The 15,634-nt window shown below is 39.1% G+C and overlaps 1 protein-coding gene across 2 annotated transcripts; it reads left to right on the top strand.

Annotated features, from left to right (window-relative positions):
- Positions 1 to 8,345: 8,345 nt before the first annotated feature.
- On the top strand, positions 8,346 to 15,634 carry prkab1a (protein kinase, AMP-activated, beta 1 non-catalytic subunit, a). 2 transcript variants are annotated; one of them, XM_034896633.1, is made up of 8 exons: positions 8,346 to 8,465; positions 10,812 to 10,994; positions 11,102 to 11,271; positions 11,637 to 11,730; positions 12,098 to 12,212; positions 12,485 to 12,618; positions 12,934 to 13,002; positions 14,033 to 15,634. In XM_034896633.1, exons 2-8 carry the CDS (start codon positions 10,845 to 10,847, stop codon positions 14,108 to 14,110), a joined length of 810 nt encoding a protein of 269 aa, XP_034752524.1. In that variant the 5' UTR covers positions 8,346 to 8,465; positions 10,812 to 10,844; the 3' UTR covers positions 14,111 to 15,634. The 2 variants fall into 2 exon arrangements, with proteins under 2 accessions (XP_034752524.1, XP_034752525.1); XM_034896634.1 differs by having other exon boundaries at positions 8,382 to 8,450.

Below are 15,634 nucleotides of genomic sequence, written 5' to 3'. Positions count from 1 at the left end.
TGCAAATAAACTGCAAACGCTGAATTCACTTCTCTGAAGTCTCACAGAACGCTGCTCCCAAACAACTCTCCCACAGTCAATGCCTACTGGCTCTATATACCCCTCCTGGCTCCACCTTTATTGGAATAAACCACTGCATGGGGGTCACCTAATTGGGCTTAATCACTGCATGGGAATTAGATAATACATTTTCATTCAACCATTATCCTCACATTACATAGCAAACATTTGACTGCCAAAAATATTTCAAGGTGAGCAACTAATAATACACTATTCCCCCTCTGATGAAAATGATGCCTCCGACCCTTACCCGACAGGGTCTGGTCACACAGAAAGATGAAGAGACGACAGGGCCCTCACCTTATTTTTCAGCCCATATTGCCTACTGACCAAAATGACACTATTAAGAAAAGAAAGAAAGAATCAGAAAGAAACATCACCAAGGTTATTATTTGCACAGCCGAGCATATGAACAACAGAAAACCTATTTAATTTAATATCCCTATGATTAAATTAGAAATACACCAACTGATTGATGGCTCCACCCTGTGCCTTAACGAGGCACAGGTGACCTGTTGACAGTAATTGCTGTAGGAAATCTACGCAATCTGGGCATGGGAAAAGGTACACAGGGAAGCTTTATAAACTAATTCCTTTTTCAAATATTTTATTTCAAGTCCAAATGAGGTTTGAAACTTCTTTTGCAAAAGTTACAGCTAGATATGCAATCGGTCAAAATATAGAGGCAAAAGGCCAAAAAAAGAAGAACAAAGACACTTGATTGTTCCCATCCTTTGAGCAGCAATTGCCACTGGTTTTGCACCTGGGTGGGCTGCCCATGTGCCACAGCACGCAACGTATGATGCTTGATACCATCATGTGTATATTTATGTTGCCGTATGTATATTGAGGACTCTTTAAGAGGGTTCTTGTTTTAAAACCTAGCAACTGGAAACATTAAAAAGTCAATTAAAGATTCACACAGAACTCACAGAGTTACTCAACATGAGGTTAGAGCTGATAAAACCTGGCTTACTTTTAGTTGACAGTAACCTCTGTCATGAGGACTGAGAAGCCGGCTTTGTTTACCTCTGGGTTTTTCTGGGAATCAGCAAGAGGACCTGTCACAGCCATTACAAATATTTACAAAAAAAAAAGTCTCAGCAATGGCTTAACTTCTTGAGCTAACATAAGAAGGTAAAATCCGTGTGCCAAGTCAGTTTTCTAGAGGAGCAACATGAAGCATTTTGACTTGAAACTTCACAAACTAGCATGGGATGTGCATGGCTCAAGACTGGATGGGCGTGTTAAAAGCAGACCAGGACATCCTTGGTACCCATATAACCCGAGCATCAGTGAGATTGTTTTGATGAGCCCAAAACCATGATACTAAAAGCCAATGTCTACCCTCCACAGCCTGTTCCCCCTGCTGCTTCCAGTTCCAGTTAAATAGCAAATGGCGTAAAAACATTAGTTGTAACTCTTACAATCATTCTCTGAAAGAACCAAGCAGGCCTGCCTGGTTGCACCATCCAAATTTTTTCAAAATTTGCCATTTTAAGTGTGTAGCTTGATAGCTCTAAATTTTGTGTTTTCCAAAATGAACGGAGTTTTGCAAAGCGAGGGACATCCGGGCAGTTAGTGAACTGTTGATCCAGAATAGAGTGCCTCTGGTTTCCAAAGTCATTTTCCCCATTTATTTCCCCATCACCATTTCAGAAAAGGCTGTCGCAACGAGAGTTTTAAGCCTGGAACAAAGCCAACCAGATACAGGATGAGGTGTGACCATTAAACATTTTGAAAAAGGCTAAAAAGGCAAAGATTTTCAAGCAGTTTGTTTTGCTAGAAATAACAGACATTTATGCTACAGGATACTCGGTTAAAATTAAAAAAAATCTTATTTTGTGAAGATGGTAACAGTGTGTGGCTATAAGCCTTAATATAATTTGAACATGTGAGTTTAAAAAAAATTAATCCTGTTCAGAAACATGTTACTTAACATAGGGGTCTGTGTGAGTTGATTGTAGACTGTAAAAAATAATGGACGAAGCTTCCGGGTCTGAAAAGTGAAGCCAACGTGGAATACCTTAAACCTGCATTCTATCTAATTTCCGGCAGGGTCAACTCTACTGGTTACTGGTTAATAACTCTTTCTATATATTGTGGCATTAATCAAAATCCTCATGTAGAAAATTAATGAGATTTTCACTTCCAGAACCACACTTTTGAGCTCTATAAAAATAAACTGTAGCAAACGTAACTCTGGGGGCAGGGATTAGCGAACAGTCAATTAAAGTGGCAGTAAAGTAGCACTGCATTTAAACGTTTTTAACATTCAACCAGTTATCAGCTCCCTCAATGTGACTGCCTTCTGCTTACTATTCCAAATGGCCGGAGAAGAAAACAGGCATGACAACTGCTGCTTCATTGAGTGTGATTGCACAGATTATACATTTCACAGAGAGGGAAGGGCTTTCTCTGAAAACCCAACATGGTGGTAGGCACAGGGACAGTCAGAACTAATAATTGTAGAGCAGACAGGACCTGTCTATTCAAGCTTACATTAAGAGGACAGCATGCCTTTCATAGCCACTGGGCCTTTCACCTGCCTACAATTAAAATGAAAAAGCATCTCATATCACCAAGAGGTAATTTTCTCTCTAAGGGGTTTGCCAGAGAGAGAGAGAGGTGGATATACACTGTGGTTTGAAAAGCTTTGCAGCTTTCAAAGGCTTTTTAAGCTTTAAAAAGTAGACTTAGTAGTAGTCAGGCAGCGTAGCTATAAATGCCCTGAAGCTTGTCATACTTTTTTTATCCGTCAATAAAACAAAAAATAGAACGTCCGGCGGTAGCATCTCTCTAAATGTTCAACTGAAGGTCAAACAAGAATGGGAGAGAAAAAACACAGAAAATAGAGATAAAAGGACACAAAGGAACTGTGTGTGTGTGTGTGTGTGTGTGTGTGTGTGTGTGTGTGTGTGTGAGTGAAATAGCTTAGATGAGGATGTTATATAATTGTTTCATAACAGATTCGATGATGGCGTTCTTGACCGGGCTAATTGCTACATTTGGTGCTCGGTCAAATGCGAAACTTGAGCTCTAAATTAGTCCAAGCTTGTCCCACCCAAATAGCCTCAGAAAGTATTGGGCTAATGAGAAAGATTCTTTCTTCAAACAAAGGCCTAGTACACTTACAATGTTGGAGCCAAATATTGAAAACGGTTTGAAATAAAGCAGACTTGCCGGTTTGATTATAGGCAGTGAAAACAGCAGCATGTAAAACAGTGATTAGCAATAAAAACGTGCCTTTATTTCATTTGTTCTTTTGTAACAACTTAAAAAAACACAATGAGGCTGAACAAATAGCAAGAACACAGCAAAATTGTCTGTCTTACAAAGTCATTTAAATTCCTTTCTTTTTTGTGGCATAATTCCGGTGGAATTTTATCCCCCCAGCTCCTCAAATTTGTGAATCATTTAACCATAAAGCAGAATGTGGCTGTCAAATCAACATTCAGAAACACAATCAGTTAGATGGCACCAGCACTTCAGGATCAACCCGTTCTCTCCCCCAACTCGTGAAACACTGACAATTAGTCGGTGGCTCTCAGTGTCGTATACCGACGCAAAAATCCCCCCCTCTAGTGTCTGTAGGGGACGCACAGGGTAGAGCAGCTGCCTGAGTGTGGCGCTGTAAGGTGACCAGTGTTGGGAAGGATGCTTTGGAAACGTATTCCATTACAGAATGCAGAATACATGCCCAAAAATTTAATTTGTAACGTATTGTGTTACGCCACTAAATCTGAGTGACGTAGTCTGAATACTTGGATTACTTTCATGCATTTTATGTGCATCATTTTTAATTATATTTGAATTATTAAGCGTAGGGATGCGGCCTACTGCTTGCTAAACATGCGCATTATGTTGTGTTATTCTGTTCCAACTGGCCGAATGTGTACATGAACAAGCAGGTACATTTTTGGATTTGTAGTCCAGAACTGCATGGCCTACTAAAAAAATCTGAGAGCAGTCTTGCTACCACGAGCTAATTTCATGTTAGCTAGCATGTCAAACCGGCAAAGTCAGTCTTTCAATGGCTCTGCGGGTTGGAAATCAGCGCATCGGAAAATGTAAATGCAACTATAATATAGCAAGGTGACCAGTAAAACTACAGCAGACAACTTACACAACGGTGTAATTTGGATACAGAAAGGAGGTGGGTTGCAGATGAGCAGAGGTTGCACTGTTTGGTTTCATTCTCCCTAATCTTTCTTTTAATGTCCCATGACATGGTCCTCTTTGGATTTTTTTATATAGACCTTAGTGGTCCCCTAATACTGTATCTGAAGTCTCTTTCCCAAAATTCTGTAGGGGACAGAATTACAGCCACTAGAGCCTTTCCCACAATGAGCTTTCCTTAGTATGAGTCATTTCTGAGTCTTTAGCTTTTGAAGATGAGAGAGGGGGAGAGGGGGGGGGTATGACCTCATAAGGAGCACAATTCCAGATCGGCCCATCTGAGCTTTCATTTTCTCAAAGGCAGAGCAGGATACCCAGTGCTAGGTTTAGACCTGTCACTATTTCTAGCCACTGGGGGATCAAAGGCAGGCTGGGGGAACCCATATTAATGTTAAATAACCTCATAAAGTGAAATTTTCAGGCCATGGGACCTTTAATGTGAAATGCTGTTTGAATTCCCAAGACAGCCCACCCATTGACATTTCTAATATCATTTTAACAGTGCACATTTAAACCCAGTTGCTCTACTTTTGCACAATCCATTTTTTATGTTTTGCACACAATGTGTCAAGGCTTAATGATGACTCTACGACTCTAACGATGACACCTCACTCTAGCTTCAACCTGTATTGCCTGAGGATGTTGACTGTTCTGTTGCAGCTGTGTGAGTTTTACAGCTTCAGTGGTCCGTGTGACACAGTTTTATGCAGGTGTCTGTGAAACCATCCATTTAACAAAGTTGTTCCACTTCTAGTCCACAATCGCCAAGCTTGACAAGATGTAAGGGCATTTCACTAATCAAGCTTTCAAGCAAGCAGTGCAAAGGCAAAATAAACGGATACATTTTGAAATCCCTGCTGTACAGTATTCAGTATGTAACGTAAGAAATGTTGTTAAATGATAAACCTGGCAATATTCTATTGTTTTCTTGGAGTCAACAAATCCCATCCATCAAAAACTCAAAATCACCAATTAATGAATCCTACTAACAAGTATTGTCTGTGTAGCCAAAGTTTGATTTAGCCTTTTTCTCTGTACAATCCCCAGTATACACATCAATGCTACTACACTGGCTGACATGTTCCATCATTGCCATAAACATGCACACTGAAATGTTTAAATCAGTCCCCCATACACCATTTTGTTGCTGTAAATACTCAGCGCATTGAACAAGTGTTAAACGCCTCGAAAAATAGTCCATGAGAAACATCCAGTTTACTCCTGTTTAAGTAACGTTGGCTCAAACTACAGTGACCACATTCTATAAATTTACTTAACCCTTGAAAAAGTAAACTACATATTTGTGACCTGCTATGGAAGGTTTATGTCTTCAGGAACCAATGAGCCCAGGAGGAACGCAGTGAAGTCAGAACGCATGGAGACATTTGTTTTGTTTTATTGGCTTAATAGTTTTTTGGGGAAAGAAAGAAAGATAAGAAAACACAGAATAACACCAACTTTTTTTCCTTCAAGCCTCAGAAAGATGATCCTATTCCATTAAATTTAAATTTCAGCACTTCAATAAAGCACGTTTTCATTCAATGCTTCACAAAAGGAAAAGAGGGCCAAGGAAACTAGTGTGACTTTGTGAGTCATGTCATGCCCAGAGGAGCTCAGTAGAAAGGTTATCTGGCTTGTCCTACAGAGAATGTATCAGGATCAGCTGCTCTGAGGTGTTGTGGTGCGGCTGGCTGCTGCTGTGTGATGGGTAGTATGGTCATGGTTCTGAGGAAACGGTGCCGGAATGGAGCCAGAGTAAAATGTCAGCACATCAGTCACATCGCAGAGTTCATCAGCAGGTCAGGCTTTGAGAGCTCTCCCAGTTTGGGATTTGACTGAAGTCTGTTTGGCTGTGGATTCTATCAAAGCGGACATTCAAGTCATTGTTATTAAGATAGAAATTCTCCTTAACTATCTATATAAGAAATTATATTAGAAGGTTGATATAGAGAGACAGAAAGTAGGCGCTCTAATGACATTGGATGAGAAAAAGTCATAAGAAGATCCAGTATCAGGGCTTACCCACTCCCACCACAGTCCTTCCAGTTCTACCATTGCCAACCGATAATCATCACATCAAAACTAACAACACGCCATACCATGGCTCTGTTCCATTTATAGATCCACCTCCGCATGCAAGCGAAAACATCACATCCCACATCCACCAGCCAGCCCAACTTCTTCCTTGGATTCCCACGCAGTCTCCTTAGCTGTCATGAGCCAATTACAGCTGTCTTGTTCCAGGATGCATGGCTTTTGGATTTTTAGAAACAAATTTGATGAAATATTCAAGTGCTCTCTTGAACATGTTGTGTGGCACGTATCTCTCCTCAACTCTATTTCTCCCTGTTAACAAGCCATCTGAGAAGAAAACAACAATATTCTGTGGTTATTACAAAGCATGAAGGCTGTGAAGGGAAAAATGTAATCTCTGTAATTGAACCCCCGGTGTTAACTGACATCTGTGTACTGCATTCAACTGTGACCATGCCCATAATGTGGGGATGTGTCTGCTGTGACATTGTAGATAACTCGGCTTTGTGAAATGTAGATTCTTCAATTTTTTAAATGGTCCAGTGAAATCCAACCTTTCTTCAATTTGCAGATCTCTGTGGGATAATTTTTATTTTTATTATTATTATTCAGCTCCTCATTATTTGACAAAAGCCTCCAGCATTTACAGCCCTCCCGGCGACTGAATGATATTGGAAGTGCTATTCGGGGGTGAACATCATTAGTTCTGTTAAATTTGTGTCAAAGTTTAGGAAAAGATGAATGGTGGTGATATGGTTAATGTTGGTGGGTGGACAAAGAAGCAGGGTGCTTCTGCTGCAGCTAAACATGACTCTGCATACGGAAAATACTGTAGCAGAATGTACTAAACTGTATCCCCAAAAGTTGTAAAGAAAAATGCTCATGGCAGAAAAAAGAAAATTCAACAGCTACTCTTAAATTTTCAGCTTTCATTGTGCAGTTTTAAAGACATAAAAAAAAAACACTAAAGGAGAACATTGAAAATCAGGAAGTATTCTAAAGTGGTCCAGCACAGGTGTGACTCATAACGCTGATTGAGGCTACACTCCATTGGGCGTGTCACCCGTGCATGCTGGATCACTTGGTTGGTTCACTGACGCACCTGAACTGTAACATCGTTAATGTTATTAATTACATTGGTGCGATTTCTGCTACCACAATTCAAAATGTCTGCTTCATCTATTGACAGGAATACTGGCACAACAGCTGCTCTGGGCAATTGTGACCTCAACAGCTGTGTGAGTGTTGGCACTGTCCTAGGATCAGATTGAGTTCCTCTTCTCTATAGAGATTGATATTTTAGGCATCACATACCTTTCAGGAAACGTGGCTTTGGAATTTTGAAGTTAACCTTACAAGACTTTGATGGGTTGACTTCCATGGTTCAAAAGCCACTAAAAGACCTTTTTTATTCTTTCGGGAATGGCAAGTTTCACTCACCCACTACACATGGTGTACTGCTGAACAAACTCCCGGTAAAATGTCAAGGATGGTACAAAGCTGTTATGTTTTCCTTTTCTATCAGTAGCCTAAATTTAGCTTAAGGCACTTTAATAAATCATCAATGACTAACATGACATTAAACACTTCAGATCTTAATATATATTTATTTCATTATGACCCATTTTCCTGACAGCATTTTTGGTCTTTCTTTGTAGCTCATATATTTTGGGAAGTGTTAGGGGTCACCTGATTAATTAAAATGGATACTTAAGTAACAGTTGCATTTCATCCACATCCCTTAAATTGCATCACTTTTACATCAAACAAAAAACATTTTGAGGACATTGCAACATTAAGGCTCACACTTAAATCGACTCACTGCATATTTTTTCATACTGTACATTGTCACTGTACTTGACCCACGCTTCCATCTAGTGTTGAGTATATCAAATTACATTATATTACATAGCCTTTAAACTATAATCATCGTTATAAAATAATACACGACTGCCAGGGATTTAAATAGTTTATACAATAATAAGTGCATGTTGGGAAATATTATTGTGTGTAATTATTCAAAAGTTTTTAATAAACTACCCACACAGCAGGTTTTTACAGTTGGACTACTGCGCGTGCGCACACCAGGGGGCGTGTTTGTTTTATATGACAAAATGTTTTGTTTTCCAACCCGATGAAATGGGTGAGCTGAGATGAGTAAACACGGACTAACGACGGTAAACTCTTCTTAGGTAAAAGACTAAACAACTGTCTGCATATATACTCAATGCATGCATTGTTTGAATTGGTATCACTTATGTGTCGCAGCCATTAGTTGACAGGCGGTCCAACCGGCTAACGTTACACAACACACATAGCCTAGCTAGCTGCTAACTGAAGTTAGCTTTAGGTGAGAAGAAAACGGTACCTCTTATTGCCACTCGGGTTGCTGTAACCAAATGACCTGCCGTCAGTCCAGTCGTTACAGGCGATGTAAACTGTATTCCTACAATAGTTATTTATGTAATGGAGCTTATTTTGTCAAACATAATGTTTTAAGATTAGCTAACATAACTAATGCTAGCCGTGGTTTTGGGTCTCTAGCTACCTTTGGTAGCTAACGCTAATGCAAATATAATTTTGCATTTAACGTGCAGCCTGTAAAATGAATGACAACCATAACGTTATTATTGAAGTATTGTAATAACGTTATTAAACTTGAAAATACGTTGTCCGAAGCACTGCAGTGCCCATGTGCTATTAAATAGTACTATCTTTCTAGTATATCTTGCATATTTTTACATTGACGTTATCATCTCACTAACTAGCTAGCTAGCTAGCAAGCTAGTATTGTCAGACCACCATGACAAGCTAGCTACAGGTGTAAATAGCAGTGACGTTACTCACAGTATTGATGGCGTTCCTATCATCATACAGTGGAAAAGTAGCTAGGTTACTTCATCTCCACCATCAATATTTGCAGAAAAGCAAAGCCCTGAAATACTGACTTATAGGCTAATTATGTACAAAATATTATTATAAAGACTATTTTTTAATCAGCAGACCCTGACATGGACTTATCATATTTGTTTGATTGTATTCCATCCGAAAAGCTTACAGCATTTAAACAATTGAACACTAGCACACACATTAACCCTGACTCAGACACTGAATACTTACACCTTTTCGGTCCCACTTTTGTATCACTTTAAACTGAGTTTATTTATTACCAAGACATCCAATAATAATAATAAAAGTATCAACAACAAATTTGTCAGTAACATGTAGGGAAACAAGTAGATATGGTCCGATATAATTTTTTGCTTCCCGATACTGATTCTGATACTTGAACTTGTGTATTGGCCGATACTAGTGTGTCAAACATTTGATTATGTTTTAACAACTCTATACTACTATCCCTGTTTGAATGTGATTTGATGAGATTTCTAGTCGGTCTGGCTCAGGGTTAAACTCTTTGTGAAACAAACAAACTCAGACAATGAACGCTGAAGAACTTTCCAGTTTGACAGTAATTCTTAGTGGAAAAACAACATAAATGAACTACTTTAACGTAAATTTTCTTTAGGACTTTGTAATGCGGTATCGGATCGGTGCACAAACTCCAGTACTTCGCGATACCAGTACCAGCGTTTTAGGCAGTATCGGAGGTTATACTATCGGAACATCTCTAGAAACAAGTATACTGGTTTTAAAAAGTACATTCTCCGGCTGTAAACAACTCTGGCTGGAGTTTTCTATGTCACCTCTGGGAGTTGGTTTCATTTCATTAAACAAAGGTATGCAACTGCATTTGCATTGGCTTGGAACATCCTTGAAATAGGTAATCCATTGATGTAAAAGCCGTTAGTTTGTCAAGGTTAGGTCACCATCGCTGACTTGAAATTAAAAATGAAAGCCAATCTCAAGAAGGTTTCTAGTTTTTACATAGTTTTATGCTGGAGTGAAATTAAGGTAGGATAAACTGTCAAATACTTAAAGTGTTATACACTTTGAAAGTGTAGTAACAGGCATGTTGTATCCATACAACATGCGGTTCCTTAAAGAGAGATGGTATCATGCTGAAACAAACGTTATGTGTGGGTAATTTGGAGCGTAATGTAGCAAGACTCTTAGATGATAACTGCAGGTCCCCCAGTTAGTCCACCACTACTCAGTTCCCAGTTCCAGGGTCTTGTTTCATGATCATGCAGTTTGTTTGGTGAATAAAGCCTTATTGTGCAAACAACTGGTAAATTGAGACGTCAGATGATATGGCGTAGTGAAAAGTGTTGTGTCTTTCCCTAAAGTGGAGTAAATTATAAGCCTGCCAAGTGCCTCTACATGGCTCGGACCCACTGCTGCTTGTAAATTGCTCTCTGCACATTTGAGTGAAGTCATTCATTGTAAATCATTCTAGCTAGGATCGTTAGTGCCCAAGGTATAGCACAGCTTTTCATTTGAGTGATGAGGTCGTAAAAACCCAACTTTTGTTTCCTGTACTTTTATCTATTAATGATTAGTTAGCCTATCTTTATGAAGGAAAAAAAAAAAAAGTCAAGTCTTGTACAGTTTTCTCTGTGTTGGCTTTTTACTTATAGTGAGCTCGTACCAGCCTATAACAAGACAACGCCATGGGGAATACCAACAGTGAGAGGGCTGCCATGGGACAGGGGGAGAAAGCTCAGCGGAGGGACAGCCGAGGTACCAAGGATGGAGGAGGGCCCAAAATCCTGATGGACAGCCCTGAGGACGCAGATATTTTTCACAGTGATGACATGAAAGTAAGTTGTGTGGTTGGCTCAAAGCTTATCTGTGGCCAGCATGGCCATGCCAATATTAAGTTAGGTTTATTAATGCTGGTTGTTTGATGTGTATCTTTTATTTTTAGGCACCTTTAGGGAAAGAAGAGTTCCTTAAATGGCAGCAAGACTTAGAAGCAGATGACAAAGGGCCAACTCTAGACCGCCCCACAGTCTTTCGCTGGACTGGGGATGGCAAAGAGGTCTACCTCTCTGGATCCTTCAACAACTGGGCCAACAAGATTCCCCTCATTAGAAGGTGAGAGAGGGTCCTAAACTCTATGTAATAGTGTGTGTTTTCAGTGTATGAAATGTTCTAATTCTTTACTCATTACTAGTTAACTCATGGGAAAATATTTCTCATTTAAGCTAAAACAACTCAAATGCAGCTGTTGTGAGTGATCACAAAACAGCAGGATGTTTTTTGAAAGAAACAGGTGAATTGACCAAATTTCAGTACATCTCTGAGTGCCTGGGAGTAAGAATGGTTTTCAAGACCCGGTTTAATGACTTGTTCATTGTGTGCCCTCACTAAATAGAGGGCATCCACGTTATTAATGAGGTGGAAGGGCAGTGTTAACTTACTGATGTGCCAAATGTTCCCTTTTGTCTTCTGTGTCAAAGTCAGAACACCTTTGTGGCCATTGTTGATCTACCTGAAGGGGAGCATCAGTACAAATTTTATGTGGATGGCCAGTGGACCCACGACCCAGCTGAGGTCAGCATTACATAATGAATCATTATGAATGGCATTAGGTTGTAGTAACCAGTAGTATATAACCGCTAGATTGTGAATTCTGGAGGCAAGCGGTAATCTGAGGGAGACTATATCTATTATACTGTGTAAATAAAACAAGCATTATCCTGTTTATCTTAAATACAGCTACACATGCATTTATGTGTCCTGTACACTGGGCAAATTGTGCAGTGAGAGACATTTGAGATACAGTTGAAGGTCAGGATTGCATATTGTTTGCCAGTAATTTGCCTTTAAAATGTGTTTCAATGTAAACAGTGATTAGACATTTATTCTAGAAATTATATTGGGTCTAGCTGGATTATACTTCAGTGTATCCCATTCACAGCCAGTTGTTACCAGTCAGCTCGGGACAGTCAACAATATTATCCAGGTGAAGAAAACGGACTTCGAGGTGTTTGATGCTCTGATGGTGGACTCGCAGAAATGCTCCGACATGTCAGGTGAGTGCTGACAGCCCTCATCTGTGTCTGTCCTGCTAGATTCTGTGACCGCCTTGTACAGAAAAGAATTGAAATATGAATTTGTCAACTATAACTATTAGTCAACATTATGTTGAATTGTTTCCCATGATCTTCAAGTTCATTTAGATGTAAAAGAAATTAGTAGTTGAATTTAAAAATGAAGATGTAGCCATGATTTCTAAACAGAACTGTGGGAAATGTTTGAATGTTAGGTTCTGTCTCAACTCTTCCACACTTGCTCCCTCTAATAGACCTTTCCAGCTCTCCTCCCGGGCCCTATCACCAGGATGCCTATGTTCCTAAACAGGAAGAGAAGTTTAAGTCTCCGCCCATACTCCCACCCCACCTGCTGCAGGTCATCCTCAACAAAGACACTGGGATTTCTGTAAGTAGCTATGAGCCAGTTAAATGAAGCTTATTCCACGCAGTTATTTCAATTGTGGATTTTCCTGAAAGAATGAGTTTATTTCCCTAAATCTGTCACATTCTATACAATATGTTAACTATGTTAACATCACCATTAACATCTTTACGAAGATGTATAATAAAAAATAGTCAAATCACAAACCATTACACCATCAGAAGATCCACAGAATGCAATAGAAACGTGGAAACGGAAAACATGAATATTGCACATAGAAAACTGAACAAAATGTGGTTCAACATGTTTTGTTTTATTCCTAAATCTTTTCATATTCAGTGTGACCCCGCATTACTCCCAGAACCCAACCATGTCATGCTCAACCACCTCTACGCTCTTTCCATTAAGGTAAGGTCTCAAGTTGACTAAAACACATCGATAAAGTATTGAGTGTTTGCATTTGTAATAGAAACTGTGAGCTGCTCCAGCTGTTAGCGAACTTCTGCATAGCTTGCACAGCAGTTTCTACAGCTGAAATGCCAACAATGATAAGACGCTGCTATAAGGGAGCTGAAGGACAGATAATAGGCTTTTTCCCACATTTTGACAGGAAAAAAAGATATAAATACTTACAGCAGTGTCAGGCTCAAATGGGGCAAATATTTATAAATAGAAGACAAGCAGAGCTCCCACTTTTGCTCGTGGATTCCCATCTTTACCACTTGCGGTATTTTCCATGTGAGTTAGCGTTTTGCCACATCGTCAGTTATTAATATTTGTTTCACCCTGTTGGCTTCTTTTGGATGTATACATCTGTAAGGGTTAACTTTTAATGTTAGTATGAGTTTTTCTCTCAAAAAGGGAATCCGGTGTGAAGAGCTTTGCAGTTGATCACACAATTTTGCAAAAGGCAGATAAAATGCTGAAATGCATATATGAACAATACATTTTTCTAATTTTATGTTAATAATGAGACTGTTTTTTTTTTTACAGAGGTTTCATAGAAGCACTGGCAATTAGGCAACATCAGATCTGGCCCTGCAGGAGCTCTGTTAGCTGTCCTACGTTGCTCTGAATATTAACAAATCAGCCTGTCGGTTTGCTCTTTAAAACATAGACATATGCTGCCTCATGGGATGCTTACTGGTTGGTTTCATAGCTACTAAGCTAAAATAGAAAGCCACATTTCTAGAACAAACAGGACACTATATATACAGTGGACTCTATTGCAGCATTGCATCCACAACAGACAAGTTGCTCCAAGTTTCTCTATACATTTAGTTTTTACAAGATTAGTGGGTGGCCCTCCCACAAATCTCTATGGTTTACAGTATTGTGGCCCTTACTGATACCATTGTTCCCATTGGCACACATGTATCTTAGCTGCAAGCATGCATTTCATTGTTTCAGAAGTGTTGTTTTTTTTCTTCTGTCACAGGATGGAGTGATGGTGCTGAGTGCAACACACCGCTACAAGAAGAAGTATGTCACCACCCTGCTATATAAGCCCATCTGACTGAAGACTGCCTTTTCAATCCCGACCGAGTGTGTTAACTGTAGTGTAACGGAGTGTACAAAATATTAGCTTCACCTCTTCTTTCTATAAGAGAGAGCAGGTGAGTCCAGGACATACTGCCTGGATGAGAATCTTAGATTAAGCTAAAGCTAATGAGAGGTTAACAGCTCAGCGGTTATGTCCTGCACACTCACTGTACACCCAGTTGTTGTACACATCTGATGCAATGCCGCTCAGTCACTCCAATCCTACATAATCTGCCTTTACTTGTACACTGATTACCGTCTGAGGTTTTTAACACTATCTGTGCTTAGTAGACATAGAGAGGCAGTACTAATGAGGTAGGACCCTATGACATGTCTATGATCAAATCAGACAGAAAGAGGAGGATTGATAATGCCGGGAAAAAGGACTGAAAGTCCTCAGATACAGGCTGCTGTAGTGTTTCTCACCATTGAGAAGACAACAGCGGTACAATCAAGAATGTGAATGTGGACGTCAACGAAGGAATAAATGCACTGCACTAGTTCTCAACTGTTTTCATTTGCCTGTTTATCATGATAAATTGCTGAGTTTTATTTAGTGATAATGAAAAGCACACAGTAGATGTTTTTATCATTCAATTGTTCAGTAATGTGTTTTTTTTCTACTTTGGTTGATGTTTTTTTTTTTTCAAAAGCGTTCTATGGTTGCAGTGTTGTGGTAAAGACTTAAAAAGAACAGGTTGTTAGTCGGGCGTAGGGCAACGTAGTTAAACCAAAACATCATGATTTATAACTTTTGAGACTACATTTTTGGTCCAAACTTTATTAGCTTTGCACTATCAAAAAAGTTTATTTTGACTGTAGAATATGCATACAGTGTACGTACTCGTGCAGCACGACAATGTATCAGAAAATGCTTACCCTTGTGAACGCAAAAGAAGTTTAAGTGGTCTTTACACTGAATAACATAATGTTCCTTTTTTAAATCTATATAAATGCATTCCAAAAATGAAGAGTCACATGAGATAGTTGTCACACCCTGATTTAGTCAATATGGCAATATGGTTTGTGACATCAAACATACCCAATCTTCAGTAGCAGTGCCAGTTTAAGATGATTGATGAAAATACACTAAAGACATGTTACAGGAAACTAAAATATTTAGGTAGGCATTACCAAATCTGACTTAAAAGAACCACAACACGTTTTTATAGTTGACATTTTTGTACTGTTTATGGTTTATGAATTCATTAAGTATGAAGAACTGGAATTTGTCTTAAGTTAAATATGACTTGTAGCATCCATTTACATCAATGTGTCTTGGTATAGTTTCCATTAACAAATGTGACCATGATGTTAATTATTTTTGTTCTATACTTCAGGCCAGTAGAGGCTGATGATCTCCTCAGAAAAAAAAGATCTCATTTGTTTTTGTTACTACTGCTGTGGTCTCTGAACTAACATGGTAATATTTTTTTGATGCGGAAAAGATAGATTTTCTAATAAATTGTGTCATTAACAATGTTGTTGGCCTTTTGAA

The sequence above is a fragment of the Etheostoma cragini genome, chromosome 16 (genome assembly GCF_013103735.1).
Source record: "Etheostoma cragini isolate CJK2018 chromosome 16, CSU_Ecrag_1.0, whole genome shotgun sequence".
Lineage (NCBI taxonomy): Eukaryota > Metazoa > Chordata > Actinopteri > Perciformes > Percidae > Etheostoma > Etheostoma cragini.
The sequence above is the reverse complement of the archived record's forward strand: the minus strand, read 5'-3'. Positions and strand labels throughout refer to the sequence as shown.

Bases quoted from the DNA above. Each gene is read 5' to 3' on its own strand.
- prkab1a (XM_034896633.1), top strand. From the start codon at position 10,845: ATGGGGAATACCAACAGTGAGAGGGCTGCCATGGGACAGGGGGAGAAA. The intron at 10,995-11,101 runs GTAAGTTGTGTG...TTTTATTTTTAG, and splicing joins TTCACAGTGATGACATGAAA to GCACCTTTAGGGAAAGAAGA. The intron at 11,731-12,097 runs GTCAGCATTACA...TCCCATTCACAG, and splicing joins GGACCCACGACCCAGCTGAG to CCAGTTGTTACCAGTCAGCT.